The following is a 23,268-nucleotide window of genomic DNA, read 5'->3' as shown; positions in this document are numbered from 1 at the left end:
AAGTTCCAAGACTCATAATTAAGAAAAATTCTGAGTGTGGGTGTTTTATCAGATTCTTCAAAGAACGCACTCAATACATGCAGCAGTTCTCAACCTTTTCTGACTCGTGAAGCCCTTTCTGGTATGTAATTTCTATGGCGGAGCCCTGTAGGCCTATTTTTTATTTATTCGTCAAAGTTAATGATTTATTTATATTATTTAAGATATTTATATTATTTTTTCAAATTTACTGGTTTTTTCTAAATTTTTCTCGAGCTGCCGCTGAGCACCAGTTGAGAACCGCTGGTCTAATGGTTAACTGAAAAAATTTGAAGGGGGGGACAAAAACTTGTACTGTCACGTAAAGAACCAAAATATGGTGGCTAAATATAGAGATTTGGCTACAGCTGCAGATAGCATTAACAGCTTGTAATTATTATAAGATTTTTTAGTACATTAGCAAACATGCAAAACTCAGATATACCTGCAGGGAGCACATCAGTAAAAAACACTTAAAAATAACAAGAATGTTTCTGCAAGAAAGAAGGGATGTTACTTCTATGTACTCCCATATGGTGTTTGCACTTGATTTCCCTTTGTATTAGCTGGGGAACCCAGTAGTATTCTTCAGGAAACATTTATAAAATTACAGTGGTTTTTTTTTTTTAAGCCTCTGTCATTATTTTCATTTTTTTATGGCAGACTTAAAGATACAGTTCTGTTTACTTTAAGGAAAAACAGCAACTATTGCAATACTTTTTCAAGATTTTTAAGGAAGCTTTGGGTTTTACCTCATACAGGTCTATAAATGGCTTTCTCAATTCAAACATGGTGACATATTAAGACAAATCATGATCTATATATCCATCAACAAGAAACACAACTGAAAACATTGAAAAAAACTGATGCTATATTGGCGACCAATCAGCGAGTAGGAAACATTGGCTGGAGTTTTATGGAGTGAATTGTCATGATTACTTAGATACACAAATCATATCTGGATGGCTAGTTACATATCATGCCCTCATGAATGTGCAATATGCTTGGAAAAAAGGTGGGAAATGTTTGAATGTTTACTCTACCTATGTTACTCTATGGAAGTTATTTTCCTAAAATGTTTTGTAACATGTGTTTTACTAGGAATACACATTCCTGTTTCAGGCAAAACTTACGATACCAAAATAAGGTATCCAACCAGCTGATAAAAAAAGGGAAAATTGGTACATTTGTGCTTCTGTTCTGGTATGATAGGTCAGAGAGATGATAGGTACAAACTGCTTGATGAGAAGAATGAAAAAAATACATGCACACTTTTAAACACATACTTATGGTGAGGACATTACCTCATTACATTTTTCACTGGGTATTTAGAGGTAAATACAACTAAAAAGACTAGCAGAGGAATTACTACAAAAAATATGAAAAAGTGAGTACTCACATCAATACAAGAATCAGAAAAATGACAATGAAATATGATACATCTCACTTTGCATATACACATCAAGTCAAAAATGCAAGATAAAAAATATTTTATACACTGTATATACTTATATAAATATTCAAGAATAAGAACTCTTTTGGAATTATAAGAATATTATATACAAATAAAACTTCAAAATCAGAGCATCTTTTTGATCAAAATAACTCAGTTTCTTGTTATAGTTCACCCTGAAAATGATTCATTCCCCCTTTCACAGACATAAGGCTTCTTGTGAACTTAGCTTACAATACTCCCATAGGTTCCCGGGGGTGGTTGATAAAGCTCAGGAAAAGCAATTTTCTGCGTTTTCGTCATGTGATACTTCCTAACCTCAACATTTTTCAGAGTATTTTCTCTTCGAGTTCCTTCACTGAAATAAAAATGCATATTCAGAAAAGTAGATTGATTAAGGATGTTTATATCTTGAGATAACATTTAAAATATATATATTTTGATCAAAAACACATCAGATAATTTTTATTTAAGTACCAGAAACGAAAGTATGATAATTTCTTTATAAAAATATCTCTTTAGAAAATTATCATCTAGGCATGCTCAGATTGGCATTAAGCCTTTCATCAGTGATAAATGTTGATCTTTACCATAAGGGGGGGGGGGCCCATTTCCCAGACAGCATAACCATATCTCAGTAAAAAATAATAAAATTATTTTAATTTTTTTTTTTTTTAAATACCAAATTCAAAGTTCATTTAAATACAGCACCCCAAAGGCATTGGAGCGTAGGGTCCCCCATCTCTCTCAAAGCAACTTTGTGAGGTCGCCAAGTTCCACAATAATTTGGAGCATATGTTTCCAATGACTGAGAGCATGGTAAACAAAATGAGAAAATGTTAAAAATGGTCACAAAATATGAAATTAAATTACAAATTCAAATATATATTAAACAGTTCCAACCCTTAAAAATAGTACCCTTTCCAGTCAAGTAGTTTTACTATCTAATCACCTATTAATTCACACTTCTCTAGTGACCCTATAGAGTATAATGGTTTGAAGTTGAAACTACCTGCATTGGCTTCTATCAGTCTAAGAGAAATTTATAACATGTTTTTTTTCCCCATTTACTTCTTGGTCCTCAATGAGTCTGTTATGATCTGATATGATCAAGAGTGACATTGGGGTGATGTTACTAGCACCAGTATATATTAAAATGAGTACACAGATATAAAATTGCTATATTGTTATACTGTTCATATAATAACATGCAATTGTTTCCATTATGAAAAGTTTATCCATTCATTTGATTCCTGCTTATGCATTCTCTACCACATCTCAAAAATGATGACGAGTAAGAGTCAAGTTCGTTTTTAAGATGATGGTCCCTGGAAAGATGTGTGTTACTGACGAGCTTGTGGACCATCCAGATGTGGATAAAGTACATAATGAAAGCTTTAAATTCTAGTTCATAGGATAAACATTAAAATTCAGGTTTCCTTGGTAATGCAATGGCCAACCTAAGTACGATTTCAGAATTTGGCATTTCAAATTCATCAACATGGGACTATATGTGAAACAATTAATATATTTCATGGAAACTAATGACAATACCGAGGATTTCCAAAAAAAACGTGCAAACTTAATAGCAGTATGCAAAATAAAAACTGTATGAGTAAATTGACTCTCTGATCATGCTGGCTAAAATTTTCAATAAGAGTTATGATGAGATAATCATTGTTTTGAAAAATCATTTCAGTCCAAAACATTTATGTGTGATTTTTGTTTCATAAGCACTAGATTTTCTCAAGAGAGAGAGGTATCTCAACTTTTTTCCCATCATTTTTACTCACCAAATCTCCTTAAAGATGTCTATTGTGAGGGAACTTACGAAAACAGAAGGCACACACAAACTATTCCATGGATTCACAACTCTGTTAAAATATAACTTCTTGTAACACAACGAAACCTGGAATTGTTTTTATACTGCTCAGTCGCACTAATACCACAAATAAAACTAGCACAATTGGAAAACTAACTTTAGCTGACGGATCATTACTGCGCCAGTGGTGGGGTTAAAACCCAGGTCCTCGCAATGCCAGTCTGTCACTATGACTTAAAACCTTAAGTTTAAAGGACTGACTTAAATCCCCCAGTTGAAGCATTTGATTGACGATATAACAATATTTCATGGTCCATCATGATGGTTTTACTTTGCTGTGAAGAGAGACAAGAAATTTTCAAGGTTGCAAGCAAAAAATTCTGTCTGGTGAAATCAACTTTCTTTTTTCATGGCTTGCCTTCTGTTATTTTTTTCTTAGTTCATTACTCTAATGATTATTCAAAAAAATCTGAAAATAACATATGTAACAAAATTAGAATTTTACCTTCTCATAGCATCAAGAGCTCTTGTCATTTCATTTTCATCCAAATCAAAATCTTTCATCAGCACCATAACTTGTTCAAGAGTAGAAGACATGCCGGTACGATCTTTGGCACTTTTACAACTTGTGAAGCGTATACCACCTAAACCTCGGCAAATCTGAAAAAAAAAACCATTTAGTTCAAAAATATGAAAACAGTAAGACCCCTCTTTTGCAGACAAATAATAATTTCCCATTGTATAACAAAAGTATGCATTTCAAACAACTGATTAACGGTCACACTCTTTTGCGGACAAATTTTTTTTGTCCTGTTGGTGTCTGTAAAAGAGAGGTTTTGCTGTAAATATTAAAAAAAAAAAAACCAATGAATAATATATTTAGAATAGAGAAAGCATAAAATATAAGCAATAACATATTTATAAAAAATTTCATATTTCCAGATACACATTACAATATACAGTGAAACCTTGCTACAACCCTACCTGATACAATGATATCTCCTTCTAGAATGATAATTTTCCGTTTCTACTTTGAAACGGCTTTTACCCTAATGCTAAACTCCTCTCGATACAACAATATCTTCTCCTATATAACTCCCTCTATAATGATATTTTTTAGAGAGCTATAACAATATTTTTTTTAGCTTTGCTGTTTTCTTCAATCTTTTTTAAAACTTTTTTCAACAAGTCTTTGTGAAACCAGTTTTGTTCTGCTTTCTTTTCTTAAATGCTTGTTGTGTGGTGTGTTATCAGACTTTTTATCCAGCATCTGCAACCCTTCTACCTCATCCTCCGGCTATTCTTACAGGTTAGCATTTGTTAGCTCTTGGAACAACCTTCTTTTCGGTATTACTGACAATACTTTTTGGGAATTGTCTGTCCTGCATGCAGAAGGCTTCCTTACTATATGAGAATAGCAGCACAATCTAGTTGTTGGCTACTATAGTTGCATGTAGGTTTTCTCACCACCATCTTGTCCCTCTTTTGAGGGCTTGTCAACTGTTTAGACTCCAGCTATTTGGTTGTCTCCTATTTTTTTCTCCTTGCACTCAAATCCTAAAATTCAACATCATCTGCTGTGTTACAATAATGAAATCTAGTGCTTCTGTTATATAACACAAAACCGCTGGGTTAATAATTTTTCCTACAGGATAGGTTTACAACAACTACAGTAGGTGATGTAGGTTTTCAACAACAACTCAAATGTTAAGAGAGTCAGAACTAAGAAGTTCAGCCATCAAATGGATTCCTTCTTCTGTGACTATTATACTATGATGGGGGAAAAAACGGACTTTCAGCATCTCTTGTTTGTAGTGATATATCTTGACTTATTTCAGATGAACATTAGACAATAATGTGGTAGTTGAATTAGAATTTTTGCTTTCAATATTTCACTAATTCTTTTTAAATGAACGTGTTTTCGTGTGTCAAAATAGATTAATACTGATAAATCAGTCATATATTAACAATATAAAATTTTCTTTATCAATATTTTCAAATAAAATAGATATACAGATGCGATACATATTTTCTCTAATTTTAGTCACTCAAATTTCTGTTGTTGTACTATATTTTTTTTCCATGCAAAGTAATTTTAATTATAGTTATCAACACTGGCGTATGCACCAGGGGAGAGGAGGTTTCTCCAGCCAGCATTTTAAAAAATGAAAGTAGTAAAAACCACCCCCCCCCCAAGAAAATTCTGCCTATGCCCATGATTATCAAACCTTAAGGTAAACAAAATTTTTTGTTACCTACATAATTAATTTTTAATAATTAATCAATATTTGGCAAAATAAGAGCTTATAAGTGCATTTCTGATGATATTGACCATAAAAACTGAAAGTTATGCCTGTAATGCCATAATTGTGGAATGGTAAGAGTTGATCCCTCTCGCTATAATGGTAATCTCTCTACAATGAAATTTTTCTCGGGTCTGCAGAATATCCTTATATTAAGGTTTCACTGTATATAGGCTTTAACCCCCTTGACAGTGACATCCAAATCCAGCTCGGGCAGAGCAAAAATTTTATATTTGTGATTATACAGGGTGTTTCAAAAAGAATCACCCAATTTAAAAAATCATAACTATTCAGCTTTTGATCCGTTTCAATTAAATAATGTATAGGTAGACAGAGGGAAGTCTCGAGTTCCATGCAATTGCCGACAGGTAGTGCTAATACTTTTCCTTTAGCTGCCACTTCAGTGTTTGTCAAGATGGCGACTGCACAACAGAAATTGTTTTGTGTTCCAAGCTTCGCAAAGTGTGAGTCCGTAACAAATGTTCATCATGCTTTTCGTCGACAATACCTTGGTGTTGAGCTTCTTACCACTCAAGAGCATTAAGCAATGGTATAAACAATTCCAAGACACGGGTTGCCTGTGTAAAGGGAAATTCCCCTGGCCATCCCACGTGTCGGATGAAAATGTGGAGTGCATCCAACAGAGTTTCGCATGTAGTCTACAGAAATCCACTCGCAGAGGATGCAAACATGTTCGCAGAAGTTTGGGATGAATTTGACTACCGTATAGACATATGCTGTGCATCCCAAGGTGGACATACTGAGAACCTTTAATTTGGTTTGTAAAAAAACTTTGATTAGCCATGTAATATAAAATAAATCTTAAGTGTCTATGTCAATACTTTTTTTGGTGATTATTTTTGAAACACCTTGTATTTTAAACATTATTTTACAAAGATAAATTGTTTTATTTTGCCATGAAGCCTGAATTAATTTCATTTACTTTTTTATTGGTATAATGTACAACAACACTGTGCAACAGTCTTTTAACAGTCTTTGTTAAATTACACTGTCAAGGGTTATTGTTAAATAAAAGCAAAATTTTTATTGACAGATCTACTTGGATATTAAAAAAATACAAGAACAGGCAGAATGCCACATGGAGGTATAATTTTTAATACTGTGGCATTAAACATTTTATGTGCACTTTACTTTTAACTTTTGTTTTTGCGCATGTTATAAAATTTTAGTTTTCTGGCAATATATTAAATTCTACACCTGTTTGTAAGCATGAAATGTGTTTTATTAAAAATTTTAATTGTCATGTCATTTTCAGGATCTGAGCATAAACATAACTATACCAAACACATATTATACGACGGGTTCAATAAAAATATTTTTTCAAATACAAAGGACAAAATGATTTACTCACTTCAGCTGCCAGCTGTAATATTTTAACATTTTTGTTCTTGTTTGCCTGTAGCTCATCTTCTAGTTCTTTGAGAAGCTCCTGAACATGGTTTTCTGAGAATCTAAATCCTATTCAAATAATATAGGAAAAACTTTCAATACAATGGTTAGATTAGTGGCAATTACACTGATGAAAAATGAAATCCCAATACCAAGAAGGAATTATTCCAGTTAAACAAAAATTATGAAATATGTATACACATTTGAGAGAAAGATGACTTTTATATAAATTACAAAGTTGCAGAACATGTGTGGCACTAGCATCAGTGTGTTAAACATGCAAATCAAGTTTGCTTTAAATGCACATTGAAAACTTCATGAGAATTATTTTTATTTTGGATTGAGTTTCTTGACGTCTGATGAGAATGAAGAGTGTCCCCAAAGAGAAGAAAAACATAGTATCTCTCAACATCTGCCTAAGTTTGAGTGATGCCATATGAAAGGCTTTATGATGGCAAATTTTATTACGGCAAAATTGCAGAAAGGGTTAGGTGAGATGCCTCTACAGCTGTGGGCATGCATGTGTATCCTGCTAATTGGCCCAAGCGCCCCATCAATATTTATCACCATCTCCACAATACCTATAGGTAAAAATATTGGGTTTGCCCCCACATCTAACATTTTTGAGCCTTACCAATATTGCCAATAACTTTAAGCTCCTTTCACACGCTACAGATCTGTCTGTATAGAGGATCCAATGTACGGAGGCATTTCATTATTGGCACGAGAAATTTGGTGGTAGCTTCCACACGAGATGATATGGATGAGCTGCCGTCGACTGCCATTACAACAGATAGCTGCTGTGCCGTTTCCAAGAACACAGCGGCCTACGTGACTAAATACCTACTTTCACATGCTATGGACATTCAACCGTATGGAGCTACTTTGAGTGGTTTGGTTGTAAAGTTTTCCTAAATTTTATTTTATTAAATTGAGTACTTAGTTCAGTTTATTTTCTCTTTATAGATTTTACTTTTAAAATTAGCAAGAATGGCTTCTGATAGTGAAGTTCTTATTGCATTAATCGAATGCTTGCTTATTATTTGCCAAATACCTGAAATAAAATTATTCTGGATTATATCTCACTAACTGATTCATCAAATCATTTGTGAATGATTGCTTATTAAACATGCATTTTTTTTCTTTTTGTGAATTTAAAAGTGAACTAATAGATATTGAAGTTTTAAGGAATTAAAAATTAAATTTAGGCCTTATAATTATTTTATTTATTTATTTTAATTAGTGTTAACAAGTTAATTTATAATATCTTAGAAATTGTTTATTACTACATTTTCATTCTTTTTAAAACTTGATGTCAACTGTAGACAGACTTGTAAATTTTTTGTTTCCCCATAATTTTTATTTTTAATTTGGTTTCAATTTTTTAAATGTTAGTTTTTTTATTGTATTCAATTTGCATAATGCATAAATTATTTTTTCTTTCAGATATATTTCTTGCTTAAAACTTGCAATGCCTTTTTCAACAAATTTTTGATAGTATTAGTTAATTTGTATAATTCTTTTAAAACTATAAACTATTTGCTTTGTCATACATTTGTCAAAAAAAACAAAAACAAAAAACATGTTAAATGAAAATTAGTTACATTTGTTTATTTATTACCTCTTCAATGTTTCTTCTATTGTCTATTGTAGCAAAGGTTAATAAATCTATAGCAAAAAACAACTTTCGATTTAATTTCTTTGTGTTATTTTTCTATTTTTTAATTAAGTGAATTATATATACATACACACAGGCAGTGCGGTGACTGCCACCTCTCATGTGAAAGCAATTATCTCCATGCGGAGGATCTTCTGTACGTACGAATCTGCATTATGTGAAAGGAGCGTTACTTTACACCTACGATTTATGATAACAATGATCCTAAGAAGGTATTGCTACAAGGAGGCCAGGGCACAGGTAGATCCTAGCCACTAGTGCGAGAGAAGACCACCATATTTGCAGGATGGCCCTAGCATATTGGAATACATCTGTAACAGAAGTAAACTATGGTGTATAACATGGGTAGAGATAATTGATGCTGGGGGATCATTGCCTCCCCAACATCAAAGGTGGAGTCGGCTGATCTAATGTATGTATATGTGAATTGACATCATACTAACCGTGCCCCCCCTTCCCAGACATCCAAGTCTATCTCCGCCTATGGTATATAATAATGAACCATGGTTGGGTTTTTACTAGTAAATACCATGGTAAAAACCTGGTAACTATAATAAAACAAGTTATGTTGATTTCAGTGCTGTCAAAGCTGATTGGTTCCTGTGATAATGTGTGATGGGAAAATTCCCCTTTATTAACCAGCAGTATGATACGTACAGCAGTAGCAGATCCAGGGAGGGGTAATGGGGGCGATCGCCCCTCACAAGAGTCGTCAAGCAAACAATTCTGGTTACCTAATTTTTTTTCTTTATTAATCCTTAATTTTTTTATTCATTTTTTTTCTCAAATTTCCTTTTGCTAAAGTTTGTGCACTTGAGGAAGTACAACCTGAAATTAAAATTGGAAAAAAAGAAGGCTGAAATTATTTCGGCAAAAATTATGAAACTTTTTTTCTAAGATATTGATTTCTCAAGTCCTCCAGAAAAAATACCTAGTACAAAAGTTTAATGATTTCCAACGACCCCAAATACGTCTACATACGATCACAGGATACATGCTACTATAAAGCCGGGTTTTCCTAGAAGTGGGTGGTTGCAATACCTTCTAGAGCAGAAGGACTTCTACTCTAGAAGAAGGTATTGGTTGGTGGGGGCCAGAGCGTGCCGACTGAGCTGAAGAAAAAAAAACAGCGATCGGAAGTTCATTTTGAACTCTAGCTTTTATTCCATAAAAGTTGCAAGGAAAAAAAACAAGATCATTTACGATCATAAAAAAAATAAATAAATAAAACGGCTGACAAATAATAACCGGCAATCTCAGGGAGAGAAAAAAACAATCCCGACATAGACGCAGAAAAAAACCAGCCTACAGTACAAAGCCGAGCTCCCGTGAGGGTGAGAGCATGCCGCCGGCGATTTACATAGTGTGTCGGGCTGTACGGTTCCATATGCACAGAGAATAAAAAGGGAAAAAACATTCCAACATAGGTTTTTGGCGCCGCATGAACTGAGCTGGATCATTTCGCGTCAACAGAAACTTGTTACATAATCACACTACGCGTTTGTATATTCCTACCGTGGCGCATCAGCTCACGGCCCTGGCATCAGCTACTCTGTCATCTGCATGCTCCGATTTGAAGGGAAGCATCGAGCTCGATGAAGGGAAGTGAAAGAACACAAAAATGAAGAGATCGGTAAAACGAGTGGCGCACAATGCATTTGACTCCTCCAGAAGCAGTCGGCCAATCATGCCCGACGTAAAACACTGCCGTGAGGCTTGTTGCGCTCTCTAGAAAAACAGTCTAACTTGTTTTCTTATTATTGGTGAGTGGACGGCGTGTCACGCTGGACAATTCACTTTGCACGCGGAACAGAAAACCAGCTCCTACGAAAACCTGGCTTAAGAATAATGGGAAAAAAACATGCTTTAAATCCAATTATCCAGGGTTATTGGCTGCTAAGGCCCCCTGTGCTTTGCACTTTTTTAAGGACGTCACTTACGGAGTAAAAAAAAAAGTGGCGAAAACTGTTTCGGAAAACAAATTTTTCAAGGACTCTCACAGAATTCTTAAAAAAAAATTCTTTTTTAAGGACTCTTATGGATTTTCAAGGACTTTCAAGGCCTTGAAAAGAAACTTTTTTTTTTTTCAAGGGCTTTTCAAGGTTTTCAAGGACCGTAAGAACCATGTATATGCCTAATAACCAGCAAATGTGATAAATTTAGGGTAATTTATCAAACTTACAAAAATGGTCAATGATTATGCATAATAACCAGATTTATCACATTCACCATAACATATTATATATTTCAGCTTCTTCTTTGTTTTCATTTTTTGCGAGTAACTTCATGGGTGAAAATAATCCCAGACACCAGAAAGCTAATTATCCTAAATCAATCCACTTCTTTTCAGCCACCTTTCGATGGCGAAGAAGAGTTGTTTGCTTCAATAACAGATCATAATGTTTCTTATCCGAAGTCTTCATCGAAAGAGGCTAAAGAATCATGCAAAGGGGGTGAGCGAGCCATGTTTGAAATGTTAACTACGTAAATTTTCAAAATAATTTCCATCTTATTAATGAAACATCATACTGTTTGAAGTAAATAAACTAATTTGAACAGTAAAAACACTTTTTTAATGAATTAATTTACTATGATGATTATTAATGGTCAGAGTAGATTAATTAGTTAATTATAATTAATAATTGATCAATAAGCATCAGGAGTAAAAATTATAATTATAAATTGCTTAATTTGTATTAAGTATAGTTATATAGTGTATTCATGGCAGTTAATGCATTTTTTAATAATTAATAAGCTAAAATTATTAAAAAATTAATATGTGGCAGGAACTAATAGTGTTCATGATATGGTTAATTTAGTCATTAAAAATGGCTCTGACTTGGTAAAAGTCAGAAATGAAAACGTTTATAAGTGTATCTCAGGCTTTTACCAACTCGCCTTGGTAAAACCTAGGTCTTACCAGTCTTCAGGTTTTTATTGTAACATATACATACAGGACCATTAATCAATGATTTTGAATGCTACATACCTTGATTCCTGGCAGTTTTAGCAGCTCTTTTGTATCTGTCAAAATGTTCTTGAAGAAGAGCAAGGCTGTCCTGATTCAATTTATTTTGCAAGGAGTCCATCTCTTGTCTAAATAAAATTAATAAGGAATTACAAGGAATAAAAAAATGAATATATACAGTATATATATATTTATTTATTTTATTTAAAAAAGAAAAACCTGTTCTCTAAAATAGAGAAAAATGTTTGTGGACATATTCAGCAAATTTCAATTCAAAATTCTTTGTTTTGATTTGGAAGAAAATCATGCTTGATTATATAAACAAAATTTATAGTTTGATAAGAAAGAGTGAATCCCAGTTTTAATAATTGCTTTAAGATGAATATAACTGCAACTGACTTGGTAGCTGTTCATGTTATTTGGTTGACCATTTTAGAAAATACAAATAACTACTGCTGATATAAGCGATAAAAGAAATTCCCATTTTTAGTTGCACTCATTGACAAGATCTGCCAAGAGTTGGAACATACAGGTAGAGAAATTCCCAAGAATCTTTGTAGTTATAATCATTGTTCACACTCTTTCAAGGGCAAAAAAATAAAAAATAAAATGAAAAATCAAGGATGTTCATATTTTGTGAATTAGTGACACGTTTTGAGATTGATAGGAGTGGGGGGAGCTTTGGAAACCTTTTAGGAACTTTTTCTCTGCCAGGGTACTAAAACTATATAATGGAAAACAGGACCAAACTGAACTAATTCTGTTTTCTACAATAGTACTGTACTACTGTACTGAGACACTAAAACCTCAAAACTCGTCTACAATAAGCTAACATCATGATTTGTTGACTTGACACACTAGAACTGAAACGTGTTTGTTGCAAAACTTTAGATCCAAGTCCATTTTTTTGTATGCCTCTCTGATGTTTTGTAATGCCCCTTGGTCCATTAGCTGAAGCAAATACATAACATTTAAAGGTAAAAAAATCACTTTAATTTCCCCGCAATTATTTCAGTCATTGTTATACAGGATTTTGTCTTTAACTCTTATCTCACCTGTAGGGATACTCACTATTATTACAGTTTTAAACACGCCATGTTTGAAAGACAAACCCCAGTAATCCGAAGAGGTTCCTGTTCCAATTAGTTCAGATTAGCGGAGGTTCTACTAAATAGCAGAGATGTACCTAAGCTGAAAATTTTTAAGAGATGGCAGTGAAAACTTGCATAGTGTTTGAAATGACATTCCCGTCTTACCATGTCAAAGGAAGTTGCTAAATGGCCATTAGGTGCATGTCTAACTGGCTTGAAGGGTTAGTTCCCCCCCCCCCCCCAGTGTACACCTGTGTGAGCACCCACGGGTCGAAAATACTTCTGATGCCCCTGGTTTCAAACTTTTTTTGTGACTCTGTATAGCTTGCCGACCCATATTACTCAAACTAAATGTTTTGGTTCACAGACAACACCACAGGATTCGTATGGATCATTCTTAACTGCTTTGAGCCATTCAGCTCATTGAGGATTGGTGTTAAAATCTGTACATTCAAGGTTAAAACCCGTTTTTCTATAGCTCATATTATCAAAGCAAATAAAACAGTTCACAGAAAATAAAAACACCTCCTGGAGACAAAAAAAAAAAACCACAACACCTACACTACTAATGGCAATCTGGTTGCTAAAAAACACATCATTATAACTTATTTGTAACATCATTGTTGCTTATTTTCCTTTGATGCATACTTACTAAGGTTTGCAGAATATGTAAAAGGTTAGTCATAAACGAGTATGCCCCTTACCATAAACTTGTTTTGACGTGACCATAAACTTGATTTATCATGTGACCCCTCTTCGGATGGGAGTAATGCAAAACTGTTGTTTCTTGACAAAGTTTTCTCTATAGGTTTTATTTACAATTCTTATTAATTTTTTTGAATGGATGTCACAAATACTGCTTATTACCAAGATATTTTTATAAAATTTTTAAGATAATTATTTGATTTTTACTGCTGCTGGTACCATCGATAGTCCCCTGTGCAATGTTGATGATTGCAGTTGTAACATCTGTAATTATCTGTTCTGACACTGGTTTCCATACTCTGCTCTGGTGGAACTGTAATCGAGTTTGTTTCTTCAAACTTCTGAACTCTGCTTTCCAAAAGATTAATTGATACAGGGGCTTTCAATAGCTATGCCAGTTTATAACCAGTCATGTGGCTACGACAGCATTTGCAGTTGCGGCCATATGTAACAGTGGTGCCTACGATAGCATATGCCATCTCATGCAGATTTTCTGTCTTTATCACATGAATACAACAGAATAATTTGTCATACAGCTGCTATCACCTGCACAGGCATTCTTCTACTTTATTATTTCGCGATTAGTTAGAGTTTAACAATTATATTTCAAGGTCTGGGGTTATTATTACTATTATCTTCGCCACGCTTTGCAAGGATACATCTTCAAGTGGTTTTTTTTGCAAGGATACATCTTCAAGTGGTTTTTTTTAAGTGAAACTTCTTTAGGAACATAGCAGTGAAATTTTGTGAGAGAAAGGAGACCATCACAGAAAGTGGAACGCTTTCTTTTTCCTCAAAACCGGTTTCATAGAAAAACTGATGTGTGATAAAGTTCAGACTAGCAGATGGTTGGTGGTGGGGATGTTAATAGAGATTTGGTCGCGTAAGAAAATAAAGTTGGGGGAGTGCGTACAGTGATAGAGCCCTGCTTACGCCAACCAAATTTACGTGAACTTGGAGAGTTTTTCATGATTTTTTATGAAAAATGTACATTTTTCAAATTCAAGTACAATCACAGGCTAATTGCTGAATTTGCAGCGATTATAAAGTTATAAGTATCTGTTTCCATGTGGGATTCACATTTACAGGAGTGGTGAAAAATACCTAAACAACAAATTAATGAAAATGGAAATTAATTTAAGAAGTAACTCCAGAACTTATTGAAAGTGATAATTTGGCATTTATTATAAATTCAAAATTTATGAAAAATGATAGCAAAAATTAACGAATCAAAAATACTGCAGCCAACAAAAACAAACAATTAATGAGAGAAATTGTTTTAGAATCAATGAAAATTCAAAATTAATGAAATACATAATTAAATAATTACTGAAAGCTTATAATTTTGGAGCCCTCTCTGATTGATTTAGGTCCCTGGGCAAGACTTAGGGATCCCAACAGTATTGTGAGAGCAGGGGTTGCAGTGGGTGTTGAAGCACCCACCGAATTTCATAAAACCATTCTGAGCTTAGTATTCGGAATTTCAAATCCTATATATAGAGGTTGGCGGGCACTTCAGACACCTCTTGATACCAGTTAATTTGGTATAGATGAGTGATGTCAAAATCATGCATTAATGGAAATTAGTGTAAAAATTAACTCTCCAGAACTTATTGAAAGTGATAACTCAGCATTCATTATAAATTCAAAATTGATGAAAAATTATAGCAAAAATTACAGAATAAAATACAGCAGTTAACAAAAACAAATGTGCAACAATGTGCTTTTTCTAAGTTCACGAGAGTTCCAAGGACATTAAATGCTCGTTTAACCTGTGAATGATGTGTTATTAGGAGAATCAAAAGTTTTTAATATCTCATTTCAGCTATCACAAACAAACCAGTTTAGAAGATATTTGTTGGATTTAACATTTAACAACCTAAAAGTTTCACTTCTATCACGCGAGATTCTCATACAGTTTTTTTTCTTTATATATATTCTAATAATTAGTAGCGTACAAGGAAAAAAAATATATACAAGATATACATGTCATATTATAAATTCCAATGCATCATTTTTTAACATGAATTACTGAGAAACATTTTCTGCATTCATTTTGAACAACCCATGCTGTCATTGCATTTAATTAAGAATTCAATATTTTTATTTATAAAACTAATTATTTTTACTAATTAACTTTTATTATTATTATTTTTGATTTTAAATATACAGCAGAGAACATGTTTTAATGTTTTTATAAAAAATTCAACCAAAAAATATACTTTAATAGCTTCAAGCTTCCAAAAAAGAAAAAAGGATAAAAAGCATACATATCTTCATAAAAAGAAGCACCGCAGGTAGCACACAGCGACATTAATTGGCCACTTTCTTTTTGACCCTGTAACATATCTTACATACGTAGTTGGGTGTTGGTATTTTGAAGTATAAAAGCTGTATAACTATTTTACAATCACTGGATGACAGCATAAGTGTGAGGCAACTAGTTTTTTAAACATGTTAATAAATAAAAATTCATTTAGATATTTCACCCCTGTAAGTGTTTACTGTATACATTTTTTGTGTCATTCAGTAAGACACTCCACCCCAACAACATGTTCTTTAACAAATGCATAAAACAAATTAAGGTTTTCTTTGCTGTAAAATTAATATTCGTGCAGCTGTATTATTCAACATATTTCAAATGGTACGTTTTATTGTAAGCACATAGTGCTGATGATACTTTAAAAAAGCACCACGTTAATTAATTCATTGTGTACTGAATGATTAGTTGAAAATATTTTTTTTATTTTTAGGCATGATTTAGAGGTGATCTGACCTATCAAAAAATTTATATGATAATTATTTCCTTTTTTTCATAATGTGGTAGATAAAGGGTTAAACTCACGAAAAGCAACTGCTGGGTTGAACTGGTGAAGATATAACAATTTCACAAATAATGCACTGTCGTAACATGCATGTTGAGCTGAGCTGAGGTCCACAGAAAGTTGTTCGGACCGTTACCCATGTCTTTAGAGCCTGCATTATTGGCTCATTTAATTATTTTTATTGCACCACGGTCATTTTCTGCACACGAGGGCTAATTAGATCAGGACCTACAATTCATTGCCAATTCCGAACGCAGGCTGGTTTTTTATACTCATCGAGAGGTTGGTGTGCTAACCCATCGATGGGGGACTCCCTGCGGTAGCAATTTTTTCTGTGGTCATGTCACCGTTTCTGCTGTACCTCTGTGTCAGGAAAGTTTTCTGAAAAGGACAAACCGGGTATCGAACTCGCGACACCTCTAAACATCCTTTAGTAGGCGAGTATCCTATCGACCTGGGCTACAGCGCCCCACATTATTGGCAATGTTGTTGATTTTATAGGAGTGAATTTGCATTATGAATTTACTTGTATTTTAAGAAAATTGTTGGTTATGTGAATGAAAAAATTTCATCCTATTGGTGATGTTTGCAATTACAGTTTTTCCACAAATCTTTTTCCTATGCTGTCATCAGTTCTCCTACCAAAGTTTGTGCTATTTCGGTTATCATATCGAGCAACAAAGATGAGTCAGAGTAGTGTCAGTTTAATTACAAACACCCTGTAATATCAATGATGTCACTCTCATCTCTTGGTTCCCTGGTACCCATATTACTGAAAAACTTATATCCTTAATGATTAAAAATATACAGTAAGGTTTGTGAACTTTTATGCTTTATCCACTGAAATTGAGTATTTTACATGTCAGCTACATCCCTGATCAGCAGGAGGCTGAGGGGCATATTTTTTAAATATTTTTATAAAAGAATAAAAATATCGAAAGAAAATAACTTATATACTTTTTCAATCAAAGGTCAATTCTACACATGCCCTATCATTTTAATTATCTGTATTTTTGGATTCAAGCTAAAGGCATATAGAGGTGAACAATTTCTTGTTTGAATAAGTTTTTCTTCCCATTCTCTTTTCAAATTCTTCACAGCCAGGCTGTGTTTGATGCAAGTTCTGGGGAAGGTCTACTATATTTAACTTAAGTCACAAAATGAAAAATAACAGATACACTTACTTTTCAGCCAATGTTGCTTTCTCATTAATCCCAATATTAAAGAAGACTGTACAAACTGAAAAATTACAACCTTGAGCACAATCTTTTGGCAATAGAGCTATCACAGATTCAGGTACAGGGATAACAACTGACAAATACAATCTGTAAAAAAAAATAACAATATATTTGTGAGTGATTCATTCTGATGAAAAACAAGCAGAAATTGAATGCCATAATTTCTTTTTTCAGGATACTGTAAAACCCCTCTTAATGGTCACCCCTCTTTTGCGGCCAAATAATAACTTCCTATTGTATAACAAAATTACGCATAATGCATTTCAAACCCCTGATTAACGGCCACTTCTCTTTTACAGATAAATTTTTTTTTTGTCCTGTTGGTATCCATAAAAGAGAGGTTTTACTGTACACGAAAACAAAGGCAGTATATTAACTATATTTTAAAAATATTCAAATTGCGGTATCTAGAATACCACTGCAGGTCTTTGACAGTATAAATTACTTACCTATAATATTTGTTATTGCAATGAAACATCTAATTAGTACAGCTTTGAAAATTTAGCAACTGAAAATGTTTGACATTGCATTCTGGGAAATCTTGGCAGAACTGAGAAATCACTTTTCCCCATAACCTAATTCACACCCTATTCAAACCACAATCAGTAACAAATGCAGGGCTGGCATGGTATTTACTGCTTTCTACAGTTTTGGTGAAACATTTTTTTTTTAAAGATTTGTATCCCCTTTGGGAATAACTCATAGCTTTTATCAACAAATTTTTCTAATCATTATTCATTTCTCCCAAACAAAATTGAAAACACTGAAAAAAAATTATATACAGGGTGATTATAATTAGAGTTTCCATACTCGGTGTGTGTGTGGATAGTTTTCCTCAAAAACTACTCATCTGAATACAGCCAATTTTCAGAATTTTTTAATGAGACCATGGGAGAGAGATTTATGCAATAAAAAAAAAAAAAAGATCAACTTTGACAACCAGGTGAAAAAGTGGCATTTTTCCATGGCCCATATAGCATATGTACCAAGTTTCAATGGAATATGCAGGGCTCCCACTCAAAAAATGAGAAAAAGTAGGAAAACGCAGGACTAAAAAGTAGGATGGGGGAGGTTAACCCCCTTAGACAACATAATCATAGCATAATGGAAAAAAATTCCTAAAAATTTTTTTTAAATTTTGAATTAACTTTTTTTTCCCTAGCACTATTTCAGTCAAGCCAAAACAAAATGACAAATGGCTTGGTTACAAAACCAATTTTTGGCCAAAACAGTGCACTAGCAACCACAGATAATTCTTTGCCGTCTCTCCTCACATATATCACATTCTTTTCTGGGGTCTTCCAAAGTGAAGAGCTTGTCAACTCTCTTCAACAAGGCACAGCAAATTTCGAAGATGTAAGTTTTTTTAAGAATGACGCACCTTCGAGACCACTTTTACAAGCACAATGCAAAATGTGTACATTACAAGATCCGACGTAAATAAGGCAATGTGAACCAGATATTTTTACTGTGTTGTTCATCCTTTTTTTAATTTTACTGTTTTGTTCATATTTTACTGTTCAATGCCAGTGTATCATTTTTCACAAATGGAGCACTTCCATTTCTAGCTCTTTGCTGAGCATTGTAAATATTGTTTATGCCTGTTCATGCCTTAAAAATACAGAAGACAACTGAATGCTATTGGGTAGCATCAGAATCACCAAACCTAGAATAGGCCTATGTATCCAACTGCTTTGAAATGCAAACTGTTGTTTCACCTATTTGCACCATAATTTTGAATGATGAAAGTTACTGTCCAAGACCATGAAGTAATAAATACAAAATTATTTTTCCATCCAGACAGAAGTTTTTAATGACTACTATACTTGTTGAACCCTCAAACTAAGCAAATGAAAAATTAATCAATCAAATGGTCCACATACACCCTCCCGTCCAAATTACCTTAAAAATGATACAATTTCTGCTTTGGCAGAATCATTAATTGCATTCTCCAACATTTGTAATATTTAGCAATATATCAATAATTTCCTGCTCAATTAAAATCATTTACACAAATTTTGTTGATAGGATTTGGTAAAAAAAGTAGGAAAAGTAGGACAAAACCGAGAAAGTAGGACATTTTACCAAAAAGTAGGAAAAGTAGGACGAGTGGGGGCCCTGAATATGTCTACTAGAATGGGCACTATATAGGTCTGAGTAGTTTCAGTATGCTGACAATGCTCAGATCAAAGTAGCACCCACCAGTATATACTGATGGCGCCACTTTTCACCTGGTGGCCAAAAATTTAGCTATTTTTTTTATTGCCTAAATCTTTTTCTCTCATGGTCTCATTAAGATAGAAAATTTGGCTGCGTTCAGATGAGTAGTTTTTGAGAAAAACTAAACTAAAATAAAGTATGGGAACTTTAATTATATATAGTCACCCTGTACTTACTAGCATGCACATTAAAGTATCTATACCCATTTCATCATATTATTATTCTAAGTTTCTTGTCATAAAGACACTGTCTCATTGCATAGAAATAGTATATGGCCTCTCTATATAACAAAAATAATATAGCTGTATAATATACAAATTCTAAGAATTTATACATACAAAGATTGGGGCAAAAAATAAAGAAAGGTTTTTACACAGACCTAATTCAAAGTCTGCTGCTGATGAAAACAAAAGCATTGCTCATGTTTTTTTTCTACATTGCAACAGTTTGGTTTCTACAATTCTCATTTTCCTTTTCTAATTAAGACAAAAGTTTTTTTTAAATTTTTCTTATAATTATCAGCTAAACAGTGGATCAAGCTTTTAATGTTTTCAAAAACTGTCATGAAAAAAAACTTTATAAGTGGGATTAAGCTTTAAACGAGTAATCTTAATAAGAATTGGTTGCAGTTGAGCCCACAAAAATTAGTTGCACAGAAAAACGTTCAAAGTGGGAACATTATAAACAGGATTAACTGCATATGTCATATTCATAAACTGATACTTATTAGTAAAAGAACAGACTAGTAGTGTATAAACCAGGTTTTTAACCAAAAAAAACCTTGGCCACAAACAAGCTATTTTCACTTATTGATTAAATAATCATTAACTATTATTTGTTAATCAAAAACAGTAACTCTGCATATTAATTCATCAATAGACAGAGGCAAATTGTATTTACCAGTAAAACACAACCCTAGACAAATATCATAGGGATATCTAAATCCATTGTCATGGAATATTGCATTGAAATGAGTAGTCACGGATTGCTTAATTCTACTGTAATCAAATGCTCTAATGAAGCGGTTCTCAACCGGTGCTCTGCGGAGCCCCAAGGGCTCCCTGTGCAACTCCCAGAGGCTCCGCATCGACTCAAGGAAAATAAAATGAATCAGTAAATTTGATAGAAAAGTAAATAAGAGAGGCCTACACGGTTCTGCCATAAAAATTATGTACAAAAAAGGGCTCCTCGAGTCAAAAAGGGCTCCGCCATAAAAATTATATACTGAAAACGGCTCCACGAGTCAAAAAAGGTTGAGAACCGCTGCTCTAATGCATAGCTGCCAACTTTGTTTTTGTGGAATTTTTCGTTAGAAAAAATACAATTTTTCTAACATATTTTCAGACCAGAGGCACAGCAGTTACCAAAACAACTTTTATTTTAAATTTTATTTTAAAGTACAATACAGGAGAAAAAAATAATGGTTTTTTGACCGTTAATATATTTATTCTGGCTCGCAACACAAAATTCATCGAAATAAGACTGGATCGCTACGATTTGAAATCATTCAACTAGATACTGAAATGCAACCCATCATCCCAGATTCCAATTATTATTTTTTGTTTATTACTTCTACTATCATTGTTGACCATGCAAAACTTTAGGTACATATCTCGAAAACTTTTTGAGAAAAAAAAAAGTTTTCTAACCTCACAAATGACGTCTCTTAGGCTAACCCCATTCAAGCAATATTATTTGCGAAAATATATCATAACTTTGCAGATTTGCAATACATTCAAATAAAATTTTCACTAAAATGCTCACAAAAAAAAAGTATATTATGACTAGGAAAGAAAATTTAAACCTTTGCATTAAAAAATTAAATTGCAAAAAATTCGTTGAAATTTAATTTTTGATTCTTTTTATAATAAAAACACAATGGCTCACCTTTGCTTTTTCATTTACAAAAGCTCTCCTGCTTTTTGCACAGTATATTCAGTGAACATTTAACAGATGAATGAATTTTTTTTAATAATAATATCATTCATTCATGTACATTTGTAGTTATGAAGTTTTTTGTGACATTCCCAAATTAGGACAGGTGGTGAAGGTAAGACATATTCTTCATCAAAATTAAATATAACACCTGATTATTGAATGATCTCACTGATACAGCCACTAACTCAGAAAACTTTATAGGTGTTATCATGTTAAATTTAAAATATGTTACAGTAAAATTTCATAAGTAGCTGCCTCTAGTGAATAGTTACACAACAGCTTGTTATAACACACATTTGGGGATTTCTCTGCTTTTTATTGGATCAGTTGTTGAAAATTTAGCATTTGAAACTAGATGAAGTCACATTTCTTCATCCCTCAAATATCATACTTTTTCTCTGTCTCCTGACATGGTAGATATAATGAGGGATAACACTGCATTGAAATCACTTTCATTCTACAGCTATTTCTGCACTTCTCAGCAGTTAGCTTGTCTGCTGCCACTTATTTTGGAATCGATGAAAATATTAGAAAGAGAAAAAACAAGCACTTTTTCTTCAGCCCAGTGTGATTGCACTCTTTTTAGCAGTGACCACAAAAGCATCATGACAAGTTTAGCCTCAGTTATTCGCAATATCTCTTGGTTACTCAGGGTAGAGTAGTAACTAGGATTTTTATGGGAGGTGTAAACATGACTTTGTCATCCCCATCACTAAAATGCAATGATTTTATATAATGGGATTTTTGTCCCAGCCTTAAATTTGCTGCCCCCCTAAATTTTGCCACTGGGGGTAATTGCGCCCTTTGCCTCCCTCTAGTTCTGGTACTCGCTGAGAGTATCATCCCTCAAGATTGGAAACTTGCTGAATGGGTTCCGATTTCAAAAAGGTAGTAGAGATACAATCATACAATCTCTAAATATTGCCTAGCAGGTTTGAAAATACCAGAAATTATCATTAGACTACTACTGGTTAAGTAAATGGAGGAGAATAACATACTGTTCAATAAACAGCATGAATTTGGGAAAGGAAAGTTTTGTGCAACCAACCTGCTTTGCTTTCATGATCATGTGACTTAAGCTTTAGGGAGAGGCAAAACTGACGACTTAGTCGATCTGGATTCTCAAAAAGCATTTAATCAGGTCCAGAATGGTAAACTGAGAAAGTATTTACACAGGATTGGGATTAAGCAGCTTGTTAAATTGAATAGATTCGTAGTTATATGATAGGTCGCAGTGGGTCATGTTGAACAGAGAATTTTCTGATTATATCGGTGTCACAAGTGATGTCCTTAAAGGAAGTGTCCTAGGTTCCATACCTTTACCTTCGGCATACATACATATTTTTATCTGATTTTTTTTCAACCTCTTCATGGGGTGATTGGCCTGTTATGGCCTCAAGATTTTGCATTTTAAAATATATTTGAGGACCTGCCTGTGACCATTTATACCTTGAAACAGACATTTTCCATGCTGTGAAAACTTGAGACATTTTCATAGTCAATTTAGATGCCAATTTGTTATGGAATACTCTTTCACTGATCCCCCTTACATTTTTTTGTTTTACAGTAGCACTAGTTGCATTTCATGCAAACTTTAAT

At 33.4% G+C, this 23,268-nt stretch overlaps 1 protein-coding gene across 1 annotated transcript in view; it reads right to left on the bottom strand.

Annotated features, from left to right (window-relative positions):
- Positions 1-676: 676 nt before the first annotated feature.
- Positions 677-23,268, bottom strand: part of LOC149085335 (uncharacterized) — a 111,873-nt gene continuing 89,281 nt past the window's right edge. The window contains exons 20-24 of the mRNA XM_089233297.1: positions 17,458-17,598; positions 11,674-11,780; positions 6,969-7,075; positions 3,799-3,953; positions 677-1,829 (exon numbers count right to left, since the gene is read on the bottom strand). Coding sequence (XP_089089423.1) covers positions 1,697-1,829; positions 3,799-3,953; positions 6,969-7,075; positions 11,674-11,780; positions 17,458-17,598 — 643 coding nt within the window. The 3' untranslated portion in view covers positions 677-1,696. The remainder of the gene's footprint in view (positions 1,830-3,798; positions 3,954-6,968; positions 7,076-11,673; positions 11,781-17,457; positions 17,599-23,268) is intronic.

The sequence above is a fragment of the Pholcus phalangioides genome, unplaced genomic scaffold (assembly GCF_987345545.1).
Source record: "Pholcus phalangioides strain wild (caught in Gottingen) unplaced genomic scaffold, Ppha-v1.0 ptg000007l_1, whole genome shotgun sequence".
NCBI classification, from domain to species: domain Eukaryota; kingdom Metazoa; phylum Arthropoda; class Arachnida; order Araneae; family Pholcidae; genus Pholcus; species Pholcus phalangioides.
This window is presented reverse-complemented; position numbering and strand designations above follow the sequence as displayed.